Source organism: Aphis gossypii, chromosome 2 (assembly GCF_020184175.1).
Source record: "Aphis gossypii isolate Hap1 chromosome 2, ASM2018417v2, whole genome shotgun sequence".
Lineage (NCBI taxonomy): Eukaryota > Metazoa > Arthropoda > Insecta > Hemiptera > Aphididae > Aphis > Aphis gossypii.
In genome coordinates this window covers 10,675,757-10,691,209 of record NC_065531.1, presented here as the reverse complement: position 1 = coordinate 10,691,209, position 15,453 = coordinate 10,675,757, and the positions used below count along the sequence as shown (strand labels likewise).

The window sequence follows — 15,453 nt, the reverse complement described above, 5'->3', positions numbered from 1 at the left end:
TTATGGTCTACAAAATTAACACAAGCTGAATAAAATAATATCATTTGGGAGTTACGTATTTTTACTAAAACAATAATAAAATAAGGTAAAATAAATTTATTTTAATAAATCCGGACAGAATTTATTTTTAATTATAAATTTATAGTCAACAATGTTTTTACTCAACTGAATTGAATACCTGTTGAAAGTTTAACATTACTCTCGTTCGCTATATTCATCGTTAATGTAACTGCATAATATATAACATCGTTGTACTATTCATATGTTTATATTCACTCTTTGTTTATGTGTATTGTATATTATAATATTTATTATTAAATTTACAGTTATTGGCAATTGGGGAAAGTGCTCCAAAGCAGTTGAGCACCGTATTGTAAATAACCATTTGGTCAACAAACAGTTTAATGAAATGTCACCAAGTGTGTTTGAACCCTGGACGGTGGATATATCGTGTAATCCAGTATTCAAATTATTTAATTAATTTTCTGATAACGATTTTGTGGTTTTCTGAATAGGGATTCGATGTTGACCGGATGTCGAATACTCACAGTTAACGTTTAACGTGATCCTCTTGCTAACAGCCGGTGGTACATCGTTGGACGCTATACACAAATAATGTCCCATCTGACTGCGGTCTACTTTGTTAAGCAACAGTGGTTCTCCACGTACCTTATCCACTAGTCAACAAATAATAAACATCATTCGAAATCAATAAAATATTACTAGGTATTTCAAATAATAAAAACTATAACCCTAATACACTGAATTTGTACTTTTATAACTTTAAATTATTTTAACAACTATTTTTCGTTAGTAGTTACCAACTATAAGAGCTCAAAGTAATTTGCGTATGAATAACAAAATGGACAATACATAATATATATATATATATATAGTAGGGAACTAATTTAAATAACTGATAATGATGGAAATATAATGAAACACATTTAATACATATCGAACGTATATTCTCAATAAAACATACGGCAAAAATCTATCTTCCATATCTATTTCTGAAAATATAAATATTATTATGTTTATTATTGATTCTGTTCAACATAAACATTCGTAAAAATACATTACCTATAGTGTATTAAAAGTGTATAACAAAATATATGTAAATATGCCAATTGATAAGCTTAAGTAGGTCCTAGTAAAATGTGTTTAACGAGTGATAAAAATTATAACAGTATTTCCCTGTATTATCCAAATAATATTAGTAATCCAGCAACAATTTTTAGGGATATAGAAATATAATTTACAATATGTGAGTAAATCGGATTCCAATTGTAAAATAAACATCAAAACAAATGGAATAGGAAGAGAGTAATTAATGTTCTGTTTAGATAATATAACGCTTTAATTTTTATCTATTAAAACTCACAACAAGTTTATTTTTTCACTGACGTGGATTTACAATTGTACGTCCATCAGGAAATGTTACAGTAAACAATAATATACTGTATATTTATAAAATAGTCCGTTATGGACATATTTTATTTTGGATAAATGAAGCACAGACGGTATTAATAACGTCGAACAATACTCAATGTCAATTTCAATTAATAATTATTTACAAGCATACCTTTCACAAACATAACACTTTAACATAAAATGTGAAAAATAGATATCAAAATGTGTTAAGCCATTTAAACTATAGTATTATACTATTATGTGTACTTGAAGTACATATTTTAAGGAATTGTTTGTATTTGATACACGAAAATAATAATTTGTTAGTGAGATATGTTGTAATTGTTTTCTATAATACTTCATTTAAATTACATTTATTTATTTTTATTTTAAGGTAGGTCAAAACAATTATATTTAAGTATATTAAATTCATTTAAGAAATTTTATCCTAGGTTTATGTGACATTTAAGTTATACACGTAGGTACTGATGAATGGAAATTATTTAACTAAATAGAATATACTTTACTTTAAATTAAAAAAAAAAAAATCTGTTATACCAACCAAATTATACTAATTTAAACTCATTAATTTTAATTCATTCAACCTTTATATTAAAACTGCATCAACATAGCTATATACTACGTATTATAAACACAAATGCATTTTTAAAGGAAATTTGTCTGTAAAATAGGATCAAAAAAATACCATATAGACGTTTTAAAAATAATTAAATGTTAATGTTAGTTTGAAAATGCAATAAAAATAACCAAAAACAATATTTATATGATTTATTAATTATTATTATTAAATTTAAATAATGAACATTAATGTATTTTTATAAAAACTGTATGTGAAAACAGTTAAATATTTGATTTATAATTTTAATAACGATATTTAAACACATTACTATCACTATGCTGAATATTAGTATATTTAGAAGAAAAAACGATATTATCATATTATAATTTTGAAAAATAATAATAATTTAAAAAAAATTACTAAAAAAATAAATATAATATATTGTAAAGCATTTTTACCTTTTAGTTAAAACTGATTTTATTTTGTTTTTAGCTATTACATACTGAATAAAAAAAAAAAAAAAAAAAAAAATCAAATATAAAACACTAATGAATTATTAATTCATATATGGTTTATTAAAAGTATAATTCAAATAGTTTAATATTATTCTCGAAAACTCTGCATTAATATTTTAAATATGATACTGTACTTGTACATAAATATACATTTTAGAAATAACATGAAAGAAACAAGTGCTCTATTATAAAGTTAAAATTTACAACTGGGCTATTGACTTATTTTAAATTGCTATTATCATTTCATGTCACACCAATATGAAGTCTATAGAATATTTAATTTCAACCCACTTTACCAATGAAAAAAACAGATCGGCCAAGTGCGCATTATGTAGGGAGAATAACATATTTAACTTCATTAGAAGTTTATTCTTAATCGTCGATATAATAATAATTAAAATCATGATAATCTTAATAAAAAAAAAAACAAATGATATCTCTTACAACTTTTACACTATTCCGATCAACTCATTGACCATTGTATGCATATATTTTGTTGCTACCAACTCCAACAATATCGAATAACCAAGACAAAAATTTAATGATTTAAAAAAAAAATATATAAACGTAGTTATCGACATTTATCTCGTTTATTTATTCATTAATTAATTTCCCCTTTTCACTTTATTATATTAATATTATATCCATAGTCTATAATTAATAATTATTTCTCTACCTCAGAAATTATGTAGGTACTTAACGTCATTGTAATATTTTATGTTATTGTACCATGCATACCTTAAATTGTCTTGGATGTTTTAATTATAAATAATAATACACAAGTAGTGTCACAAATTGTTGCTTTTGACTCACATTACCCATGTCTGTAACTCGCAACATCATCACATTTAATTTTTGTACTAATTAGTACATACTACGAGTAGTATAGCGTATTTAAAATACGGATTACAAAATATTGAATTAAAGATTCAACTATACTATTTTAGTATTAGCTTTAAAGTAATATTATATTAAACATTGTATTAAAATTATAAAACTACGTAATTACTCACATAACATTGTTTTTTTTGATTTGTTTTTTATAGCTATTTTATGACCATCCTCTCGCTTCCAAGTAATTTTTGGTAGTGGATTGCCTTTGGCCTTGCATGCCAACGTAGCGTTTTCTCCTTCCTTTACAGTGATGTCAGATATAGTTTCTTCGTCTTTTATGTCTGGTGGAACTAAATGAACAAAAAATAAATATAGCATTTATCATTATAATTGCATATTAACGTAATAATTTTAAATTTAATTATTGGTTATTAAACAATAGGTAAGCTTATAAAGAAATGATGTATACAAATATTTAAGATTATTTGAAAAACATAAGAAAGTAGTCACAAGAGGGTTTAAAATATAGTATCGGCCAGGAGTGAAATAGATACAAGAATGAGTGTACAATCCGTAAAGAAGAGAATAGTCATATTATTATCTATGATAACAAAAAGGTAACAAATTCCAAATCAGCAGAAGCACTACACCACTATAAATAACCTAACCTAATGTAAAGTCTAAAATTTTACATTTATGAAATATTTAATTATAAAATATATATATATATTTATATATATTATATATAGATGTATGTTTAAATCAAAACATTTTTAAATGCTGAACTCTCATAAAACCAATTGAAACCTGTAAATAGTTGGGTTTAAAAATCTGTTATGGTCAAAAATTAAATGGAATTACCACATAAAACTCGCAACAATTAAATAAAGAAAAATATCATAATAATATGCTTTCGAAAATCTAACTAATACATTTTAATCCTGAATCTTAAACTAGCGTAATTTATCATGCATTAATAGAATCTGGAATAAATTATAAAAAATCTATATGAAGAGGAACCTATTAAATAATAAGAAACTCATTTAAAAAATATAAAACTCAATATTGAAAAACATTCTAAAAACGTACTAAAGAATTAAAAATAACAAAATTAATTTACCACAAGAAAAACATTAGTCGTTTTTCACAAAATTGTGATGAAATTTATGTAAGATGTCTGTACTAAAAAATCTCACTTTTGAGATAGAACATGGATATAATACTTGACAATAATTTATTATCAATGTACCAACTACCAATAGTATATAGTATAAAACCAGAAAAATCCACAAACTTATATATACATTGAAAAATCTATAATATAGGTATTTAAAAATTGGATATAGTAAGTAACTTATTTAAAATTCTTAAAAAAAATACAATCTGACAACTAGAACAAAATATAGATTTATAACAAATTAATAATAGCTGTCATTTATATATATTTATAAATTGCATAATAATTTTAATTTTATTAGGTTTATATTGTATTATTTAATCCACTTTAAATATCTTCTTGTATTTTTAAAAATAAATAAAAAAAACAATTAAATAGGTACATTAATACATACATATTAAAAAATTCTATATAAATAAAATTTGTATTATTTATAATCATATCAAATTCGTTTATAATAATTCGAATAATATTATTCAATATGTTTATTGTTACACTTAATAGGTAATCATAAAAGTTTTTTTTTTTACTAATTACTTTATTTATAATCGATTTCTGAAATATCAATCAAAAATCTATAAAACTAAAATCATCAAAATCACACACACAATGCTTGGGTGTAAAATGTGTGTATTTAAATTAACTTTAAATATTAAATAATATTATAATTTTTATGATTTCATATTTTATACAGCTCTATAAATCAGCATTTTATGTGATTATTAGCTTAATATATTATATTAAACAATATCGTATAAATCATCTGGGTTTCGTGTTTCTTCTTGTTATAAAGACCCTTGCGGAAGATGATCTATACAATTTATAGCTGCGTCACCAAAGATGCTGGTATGACACAAAAACAAACCTTGTACACATTGAAAAAACATATCAGTTAATTTTAGTTTTATCACGTACAGTAAACAGAAAATTTAAATAACCCCCGTACACATGCTGTGTTTAAACTCTGGGAACTAACGAGTAACTAGATGCTCTTCGTTCATGTTTACTCTGTACCGTAATAACATCTATAATTTAAGTTTAACAGATTATCCACTTCTTATGTATCCCTGTGTGGTGGTCACCAATATATATGTTTACATAACCCATGAGTAAGCATAACACCATACCCTAAAAATATTGACACCTTCTTAACACATAATATAGATACCTACATAGTTTGTACCTAACATTTTAATTTTATAACAATCAAACGACAATAAATCTTTACATATTTTAATTTTCTATCTAGTTTAATTTTTACATTAAAAGCATAATATAAATGAATATTCAAGTTTTACACATCAAAATAAACATTTTATAAGCTTTTAACTACAGTTGTACAATTTATATATTTTTGTGAATATGACGAATTTTGTTAATATATGAATTTAAAAAATATATAACAATAGTTATAAGAAAAAAAATAAGAATGTTGTTTTTTAATATTTTAAAATGGATATTACAATAATTTATTAAGAACGTTGTGCTATAATTTTAAGATTTTTACCGAGTACATTTTATAATATTGAGTTTTAAATTACCTAAATATAAATATCTGATGTATATTTCAAGTATCTAATTATAATTATGAATTTTTGAATTACAAAATAATAAGAAAATTGATTTTGTCAAAAATTTATTTTTAAAGTACAATAATTCAAGATTACTTTATTATTATTTTTTATTTATTCTGATTATTTTGAAAAGTTCAATGAATTGTTTGCTTTTAATCCCCTATAGTATCAACAAGATTAAATTTTATTCCTCCCTTAAATTTGAAAACCATGTATTTAGTACATAATACGAAAATTTACGATAAACAGAAAAAAAGGCACACCATTGTAAAATAAATTAATATAATCCACTGCTCTACTCAGAATCTAAATGTTGTAAAAAATCTATTGTACACTTATAACCAAATTTTACAGTTTTATTATGATTTGTTAATTACCGGTATGCTCGGATGTAAAATATGGTTGATGGTTATTTTTATGGTTTGTGTAATATAAATGTGTCTTGTTACCATATTTTAAGTTGAAATAAGAGATCTATGAAATCATTGATGTTAGATACTGTAGACCGACTACAGAAAATACTTGAAAATATTTTAATAATCTTTAAAGTGTGTAAATAAACACCATCTTTATAAAGTTCATTAAATTTTAAAAACTAAACTCGTTGAATATTTTGCATGAGAAACATAACAAAAAAGTCAAACATAAACTTGGACTGTTATTTTGTCGAAATGGGTTTCGAGTACGTGCCAAAAAACCTCTTTAAAAGTAAAAATATTTGTCAGACAATAATTGCCATTCAGCTTTTTCTTTTTGCCACAAGAATAGAATTGAGATCAAAACTTCACCAAAACCTAGTAAGTAAACCTGGTAAGTATAAAAACGAAAGACAACTTTGGAAAAATAACTATTTCAGTTATGGACCCATTGAGTTTTGTGTTATGTTCCTGCCACCACGCCACTATACTGAACACGTGTTCATAATATAGTTATAATATTATGAATATTAAATAAAAATGAAAGTGCAGGTTGTTTTTTAAACTTAAATCGTACATTTTTTATAGTGTGGTATTTTTTATTCAGTCCAGTGGTGATCATTGTTGAGAATTATTGTATTTAATTGATTTTCTGTAATTATCTAACATACATGTACCATAAAATATTAGACATATTTTTTGCTAAACATACCAATTAATTCAATGAAGCTATACGAATTCTAAAACAGATTTACATTTTTTATCAAGTTTACTTGAGATCAACTTTTCTACATTTTTGATTGTAATTTGATAATTTTTAACTACTATTTCTAATACTACGTTTTTAGGAATTTTGGAAGGATAATATCAAGAATATGGGAAAGTCGATTTTAAGTAGACTTGACCTTAAATTGTTATCGCTTCACTAGGTATATGAATCGATACATTGAGCAAAGAACACGTTTAATATCGTATGTAACACTTGTGATAGTTAAAGATAGAAAATCACCGGGTAAAATCTATTTAATTAATAACAAAAATAATTTTTATTGTAAAAAAATAAAAAAAAATACATTATTAATACTTTAATTTCTCATCTTAACTCGTAACGATGTGAGTAATACGAAATTCAGAAAATGTATAGGTCAACTACAATATTAATGATGATACATATAGAAGTTAACGAAATTGATTGTCATTATTGTCGTTCAATAAATGGCTTACAACCAAACTCTGCTAGAGAGTGTGACAAATGAGTGAAAAGGTAAAGTATAGCGGTTACTGCAACATAAATGTTTATTGCCACAACAGTTGACCGTATCGTGTATTCTGTCACACCAATTCCAACAACAAAATCATACCAAAAGTGTTTTCAGTATAATATTAAATTGTATACAATTTAATTCTTTTTTAAGAACTTAAAGATAAAACCACTAGTGTAATAAATAATACAATTAATTTTATTGTATTTGACATTTTCTTAAAGCAACAACATCCTTAAGTTATTCAAAGTAACTCATAAAATAAAATTGCGTTATTTTTTTTATGCACAGACCGGCCAGATAATTACATTTTAAATTTTAAGACATAGTTTTTTTTTTCCAATATTAAAAATTAATAAACGCCTTATGAGCACTTTAGTTAACGCTATAATCGTTTTATCATTTTTTAAATACCATTATTTATACATAAATATATATATATATATATATATATTCTTTTAATTAATAATAACATAATTTTTACTAGGTATGTATATTATTATACCTGCGCCTGTATATATGTATATCAATGATTGTTTACATTACTTTCATGTAAACAACGGAATACGTAGTGACGGCGATGACATTTTAAATTCCGTTTAATAATAGGGACATAAATATTATGACAATCGGAAAATTTTGAAATAAATCGTAGACAGAAATAAACTCATTTGAATGTTGTCATACACCGCAGTAACTGAAAAGCTTTTATGTTTTCAGCAACTGCAGTAATAAATAATTAAACGTTGTGTTTGGAATATTTTTTTCGAGCATCATAATCAATAGAAGTGTCAGCCGACTGAACATAGCAAATTTAACTAAAACTAAAATTAATATATTATAAAAACCAATTTTTAAAAATAAACAAATAAAATAAATTATTCAATGAATATGTATATTTCTACCGGGAAATATTGTATAATTAATATTATTAAAATTACTTTAATACATTTTTTGGAGTAGCATCACAATGTATACTATATAGAATTAAATATGGTAAAACCATTTTCCATAACAAAGACATCACATTACCTAACTATCAATCATTTAATGGACATTCTTTAACCAAGACAAATATATATTATATAATATACAAATATATGTTATGGTAAATTATGTTATATCGGAAAATAACGATACTCACCGGTTATTAACGTTATTAACCATGAATGTGGGAATTATCGTTATTTTCCAGTGAATACCTTAATAACCTTATGAGATAGGAAATGTTAGTTAAAATAATTAATAAAATAGATTTTAACCAGACATGTTAAGGTGGTTGATAAACTAATTTATTACGGTAGGTACACTAGATAAACTAATAAAACTTTATCGGGCACACGCATAAGGAGTACCTATTACAATCTACATATTATACTATGATGGTTGCCGAACATTGGTTAACCTTAATACATGTACAATTATTGTCGTCTTATGATATCTGATATACGAATTGTTCGTAGAACTTAAAACGAAAAAAATAAAATTATCCTTGTGAACAAACGGTATTATAATAACTCATTTTTGTCTACTAAGTATTATAGCGATCTTATTGAACAAATTAGAAAATCAAAAATGTATTTAAAAAGTAGCTATTAATATAATTCTATTACTGGTACTTAATGGTACCAATACTGGCATTTCAAGACTGATTGAAACAATACACGTTGTGCGTGTCACGTCGATGAAAAGTTGTGTAAGAGTAAATTGTATGCAGTGCAACTTTTAAAAATAAATAAATAATAATAACAATGTATTATTTTTATTTTTCAATATACCTATACACTATACAGTATACACGTAATTTTTCGAATTATGAAATTTGAGTTTCAAGATCATGTCGGATCTTAAATAATAATTATTAATAGTGTATATTTGGTCATCAAAGTGATTATCTGGTTTATAACAATAATATTACTTGTGTATTTGGTTAATAGCGATAGTAACCGGTCAATAACATGAATTTAAATTTAATATAATTTACTCTAATATAATAATGTAAGAAAAAATATTTATTTTTTTTATGTTAATAAAATCCATTATTATTAATTAATATATTGATATTAAGTAACATATTCATAAACTATTAAAATTTAAAAAATAAAATATAATTAAAATTATTTTTTTTTTAATATTCAGAATCAACCATAATAATATAATATAATAATACTTTACATAATGATTAGTATTCAAAAATTACAATTAAAAATCTAAATAATAACTTAGTTATGTATAAAAAATACATATATACTAAAACAGATTAAAATTCTATGTTTGCATAGTTATACTTACAATATAAATGTTATTACATTTTTATTTTTGGAAAATTAAAAATTATTCATGAGTTTGGTATCTGTTATTGTTTTACAATATTAACTATTCAAGTTTGTGATGTAAAAATAAAAGATAAATCGCCAAAAATTACCTTTTACGTCAACACATCCAATTTGTTTCTTCATAACATTCGTGTTTATTTGACACATATAACATCCTTTGTCGGATCTTTGCAATTGCCGAATTTTTAGTCTCCAATATGTATTATTATCCACATCTATGTCTATCCTTCGGTTTTCCGTAACCACACGTTCATGTAAACTTAATATGGTTTGGTCTTCTGCTTTTAACCAGCCAACCTTTATTGCATATAAAAAAATAAAAAAATATAAATATTTATTAGTTACAAAATTAAAACAACAATTACATGGTATAAATTATTATAATATAGTTTTTTTTTAGATTCTGCGTAGAATATAATTATTTTACGATAATCAAAGCTGAAAAAAAGTTATTGTGTCTGCTTTTAAATAGGCTTTGAGTATAGATACAACGAATTAAATTATAAATCAGTGATTTAATTTAATTCCAAATCTCAGTTATTGTATATTTAATGATAGCTATTAAGTTTTTGGTGAATGAAAACAGAATGGTCAATAAAAAGATGTGCGTTAGGTACAATTTATTTATTTAATTTAAAGAGCTTATTAAAACATAATGTCATCATGCGTATATAAAAACAAAAAACATACCTAGTTTCTAGTATAAGCAATTATAATGATTTGGTATAATGTATGATTATTTAAGTTTTAAGAATTAATATAAACTTAATTTTCTAGTGTTTGTATATGTTTTGTTAAATACTCCCAAGCCGAGCCCATAAGATTTCATAACTTAATAGCTATAATGATAACTATTTAATTCTGTTTTGAATTATTACTAATACGTTTCTGTATATTCCAAATTTTTTAAAAATAAACAAATTCAAAATACTGAATTATACGTATATGTGCATTTTTTTTTTTAATGGATTCAGTTAAGGTACAAATTGGCACCAGCCACCAGTGTAGGCATAACGCTAGTGAACATTCCACAGAGATGATTAACCTGATTATAGCAGATTTTATATAGAAATTGGTATATTTTGATCGTGGTCAAAATTGTAAACTTTTCTGATATCTTTAAAACAAATTTCTGAAATTTTCTTCAAAATCAGTTGAGTTGTTATTGAGTCTATAAATTACCAACATAAAGACATTGCCTTTTACTGTGCATTTGAACAATAAAAAATAAATAAAAAATTATTTTCTTTTATTTACCTCATATTCATTATTACCTACAGAACTATAATAATTTATCACTATTACATTTTACTTAAAAGCGAACAAACCTATTAACTTCATGAGAATTGATAGTTATAATATCTACTATAATGCTTATATGATTAGTCATGTAATTTTAAGAACCAATAATAAAGTGTTTTTATTTTTAAATATTTTATTCGCATCACCTAGAACATAATTTTTATTAATATATTAAGAAACGTTATATAATTTCACTCTTTATTTTATTATAATACAACAATTTTATAAATGTAGAATAATAATAATATCACGAATACAAATATTGTTGACAAATAATTTTCAGCCATAACTCGGTATATTTTTATAAAGTTGGAATTGGCTACAACTTTTTATTGTAAATTTACTACTGTAAGAACCTTTTACTTTAACATTATAAACATAAAAATACAAATAATATACATTTAATAGTTTACATAACGTGCAGGTCTACATAGTAAAAAATAATGAAGTATAAAAAATACCATACTATAGTAATATTTTGTATTAAATATTTTATTTTCGTTACAATATTTTATTAATATGTTATTATTTATCTAATTAAGATGGAATTTTTCAGTAGGTAAATCATTTATTTTTCATACATTCACAATTCATAATACATCACAATTTTCTTAACATAAATAAACAGGCAAATTAAAAGTATATATGTGTAATTGCGTTTGAAATGGTAGTATTAAAATAGTCCACATTTCTTAATAATTTTTCATTTATGCACCCCTTGCATTCGAAAATATGAATTAACGCTTAAACGCGTACGTTTCTACGTTCTTTTTATGTTTAATGTTTATTAAAGTGGTGTATTGTGTTGCTAAAAATGTATCCAACATTTACATGAACACATTTAACTTATTATTATGCAGCGTCTGTAAAATAACAATAAATTGTTTTTTTTTCTTTTTCATTATCTACTTCATTATTATTTATTTTTAATTAAATAAAGACATGTCAACATTTGATATCGTATAATATTTCACTCTAATTAATTTGTTCGTAATCACCTTATTAATTTTAATTTATAATATATAAATCAAATAACCTTGTATGACAAAAAAATCAACAGATGAATACCAAAAATATAAACTACATCAATAATTTAAACAAAATTATTTAAATCATAAAAGCAAACGTTAATGTCTGTCCTTACTTCAGATGTTCAGATCGTTCCAAATTTGTATATTCTAGAATGGTTAAAGCTCTCACTGTCGCTGAGTATTAGGCAATAGGCGCTGAACTACTATGAATTTCAATAGTTATAGTTAAGTACATAGGTTAGGTTAAGTAGGTTAAGTACATATTTAGTTAAAATAATAAACACGACGACCGAGTATTTGAATCACTGCAAAACAATAAACTAATATGATTACTGGCTATCGACGAAAGACTCCAACATGGCCATTATGGACAGATGAATATAAATGAACTATAATATGGATACATAATATTACATATTATATTATCTTAGACACAACAATATCACTCTTTGCGTAATGCATACGATGCATCGTACGGCGTTCATACAACGAACGTATTGTGAAAACAATGTCTCGATAACTGTTTTGAGGGTAACATAATATTTAGTTTAAACATTTAAATAAGCCGTTGGTACATTCGAAAAAGCACATATATTCCAAAAGGTATTTATATTATCAGTCAAAAATCCATTGCAAAATTAATGGAATTCATTTATTCGTCACACCAGTTTTGGAAGTAGGTACCATATGTGTTGAGCGCTATAATTTTAGATTTTAGTGAATTTCGATCATTTCAGATTTTTTAAACAGGTTATAACGCTGATAATGATCATAATCTCACTAACGTCAGCCATTTTAATGGTATTTTTTTTGTGTTTGTATGCTATGTTTGTTATTAAGTGTGTTTGGCATAGTAAAAGTCGATATTGTAAAAATATGTTGTACATACAATTATATTTATTCTTGAAAACTCTGTTATGGTTTTTTCTCCAATCACATTATGATATTATCTATTAATATTTTTTTCTTCTGATTTTGAATTTAATAAATTTCAAAGGTTATTACAAAGTATATAACATTGAGTCACAACAAATAATTAGAGTTCTATAGTGTACTAAATACAATACTGCACTATATGACGAGTAATGTACATTTTGGCAATAATTTATGTATTGAAGAACGTGCATATTGATATCGATTACAAAAGTATTCAGCAATAATGAATCATGCACGTCATATGTAATTTGAAAATACATATTGTATTTAATAGAAATAACAGTATACTAGGTATAGGCAAAGAAATTATTGCTAATATTTATTAAAACTAAATCATAAATTACGTTAGTTTATATAATTTCGGGTTGGAGGGAAGGTATCGCATTCGCACCATATGCAAATAGAAAATACGAGTACGATGCAAAGTATTGTTTTTATAATAAATGAAATATTATAATTATTAATACAATTTAAAATGTATTATTAGTTACATAAAATACTTAACATCTTGCGCGTGGTATACCATGCACAAATTGTAAATAGATGAAATTAATTAGATTACCTTCTTAAGTAATTTCAAGTAGTTGGATAAATGTGTCAAGAGTATCACAAACAACTAGTGATATCTACCCAAGTTTTAATCTATTTTAAAATTCACACTCTTAGTATCTACATTATTATATTATTATAGTAACTCAAAAAATTAAAAACGATTTAATACAGTATTAAATGCAAATACCACTAAAAGTTCCGATCTTGAAGATATATTAGATACCTGCTATATTTTAGTCTTATTAAGTATTAAAAAAAATATATTAAATACCCACTTTAAAAGTTAAAAAACAACTTTTACCAAAATACAAAAAGGGAACTAATATAACTTAACAGAAATTAAAAATCATTGTATAACTATAATATACATTTGAGTTCTGAGAAAGCCGAGTTACATTTGTGTTTGATTATTTTTGTTTACAGTTTTTTTTCCCATTAATTGAGTCATATAAATTGAAAAAAACATAAATAACAATTGAAAAAGTACACATAATAAATTTAATTTTTGTATGAGTTATATGCACGACGACAAATGAAACAATGATGGAGGATGTATATCGACAATTAAATTATATTACAATAACATAAAATTAACGTGGTTTTGTTTTTCTATCGATTCGAAACATATATACAGTCTAATGTGGTGTTATAGAGTTTTTATTAAGATAGTACAATGTTACTATCGTCTATTTAAACATAGTACCGGCTATCCCATAATATAGAATCTGATATAACTCAGCATGAGTTTACTTTTTCAAACTTCCCTAATAACACGACTTTTGGACAAATTAACTATAAATAGTTTTAAAAAAAAATACCTATTGATTATTATGTTTAACAATATTAAAAATATAATTATAATTATTTTCAATTTGTATAAGACACGTTATATTAATTATTGCAATTGTGTATATGTATTATATAATAAACTACCCAACACTTAAACTACGTATCAACTATCAACTATTACTTACTAAATATATTAACTTGTACAAAACAAATTAAGTGTAAGTTAAAAACAAACAAAATATTAAAAGATATTAAAAGACATAAAATAATTAAAAAATTAAACGGACGGAAATAACCAGCTATCAAGGATTTAACATTGACAAAAAAAGGCGGGCACCACTATGTTTTACGGTAGATGTCTAGTGGGCTACGCTGTGATGGATGTGTTATTTTTGAATTCAGTGATAATATATCATTGTATACGAAAAACGATTATAATCAGTGATGGTCTATCAGTCTATATTACTGAGTATTCGTGTATTTAGTGTATTAAGTATGTTTTATTACAAAAACAAATTGTGACTATGTGTTTTAATTATTTTATACATCTATAAGAACAACTATGTGAGATTTTGTACTTGTATCATTAATTTCAAAGCTTTTCTATCAACGGAGCAAAAATATTTTTTATCGACTTTCACAGAAATAAAACAAAAAAATAAATAATTTTTAATAACTATAAATAGTTCAAATATTTTAACAATTTTAACAAATTAAATCCATCTTCTACCTGAAA

The 15,453-nt window shown here is 24.0% G+C and overlaps 1 protein-coding gene across 4 annotated transcripts in view; it reads right to left on the bottom strand.

Annotated features, from left to right (window-relative positions):
• LOC114121288 (lachesin-like) overlaps positions 1–15,453 on the bottom strand; it is a 176,126-nt gene that overhangs the window by 36,063 nt on the left and 124,610 nt on the right. For all 4 annotated transcript variants that reach the window (XM_050199484.1, XM_050199485.1, XM_050199486.1 and 1 more), the window contains 3 exons: positions 10,197–10,404; positions 3,522–3,692; positions 549–677 (listed from right to left, as the gene is read on the bottom strand). In XM_050199484.1, coding sequence (XP_050055441.1) covers positions 549–677; positions 3,522–3,692; positions 10,197–10,404 — 508 coding nt within the window. The remainder of the gene's footprint in view (positions 1–548; positions 678–3,521; positions 3,693–10,196; positions 10,405–15,453) is intronic.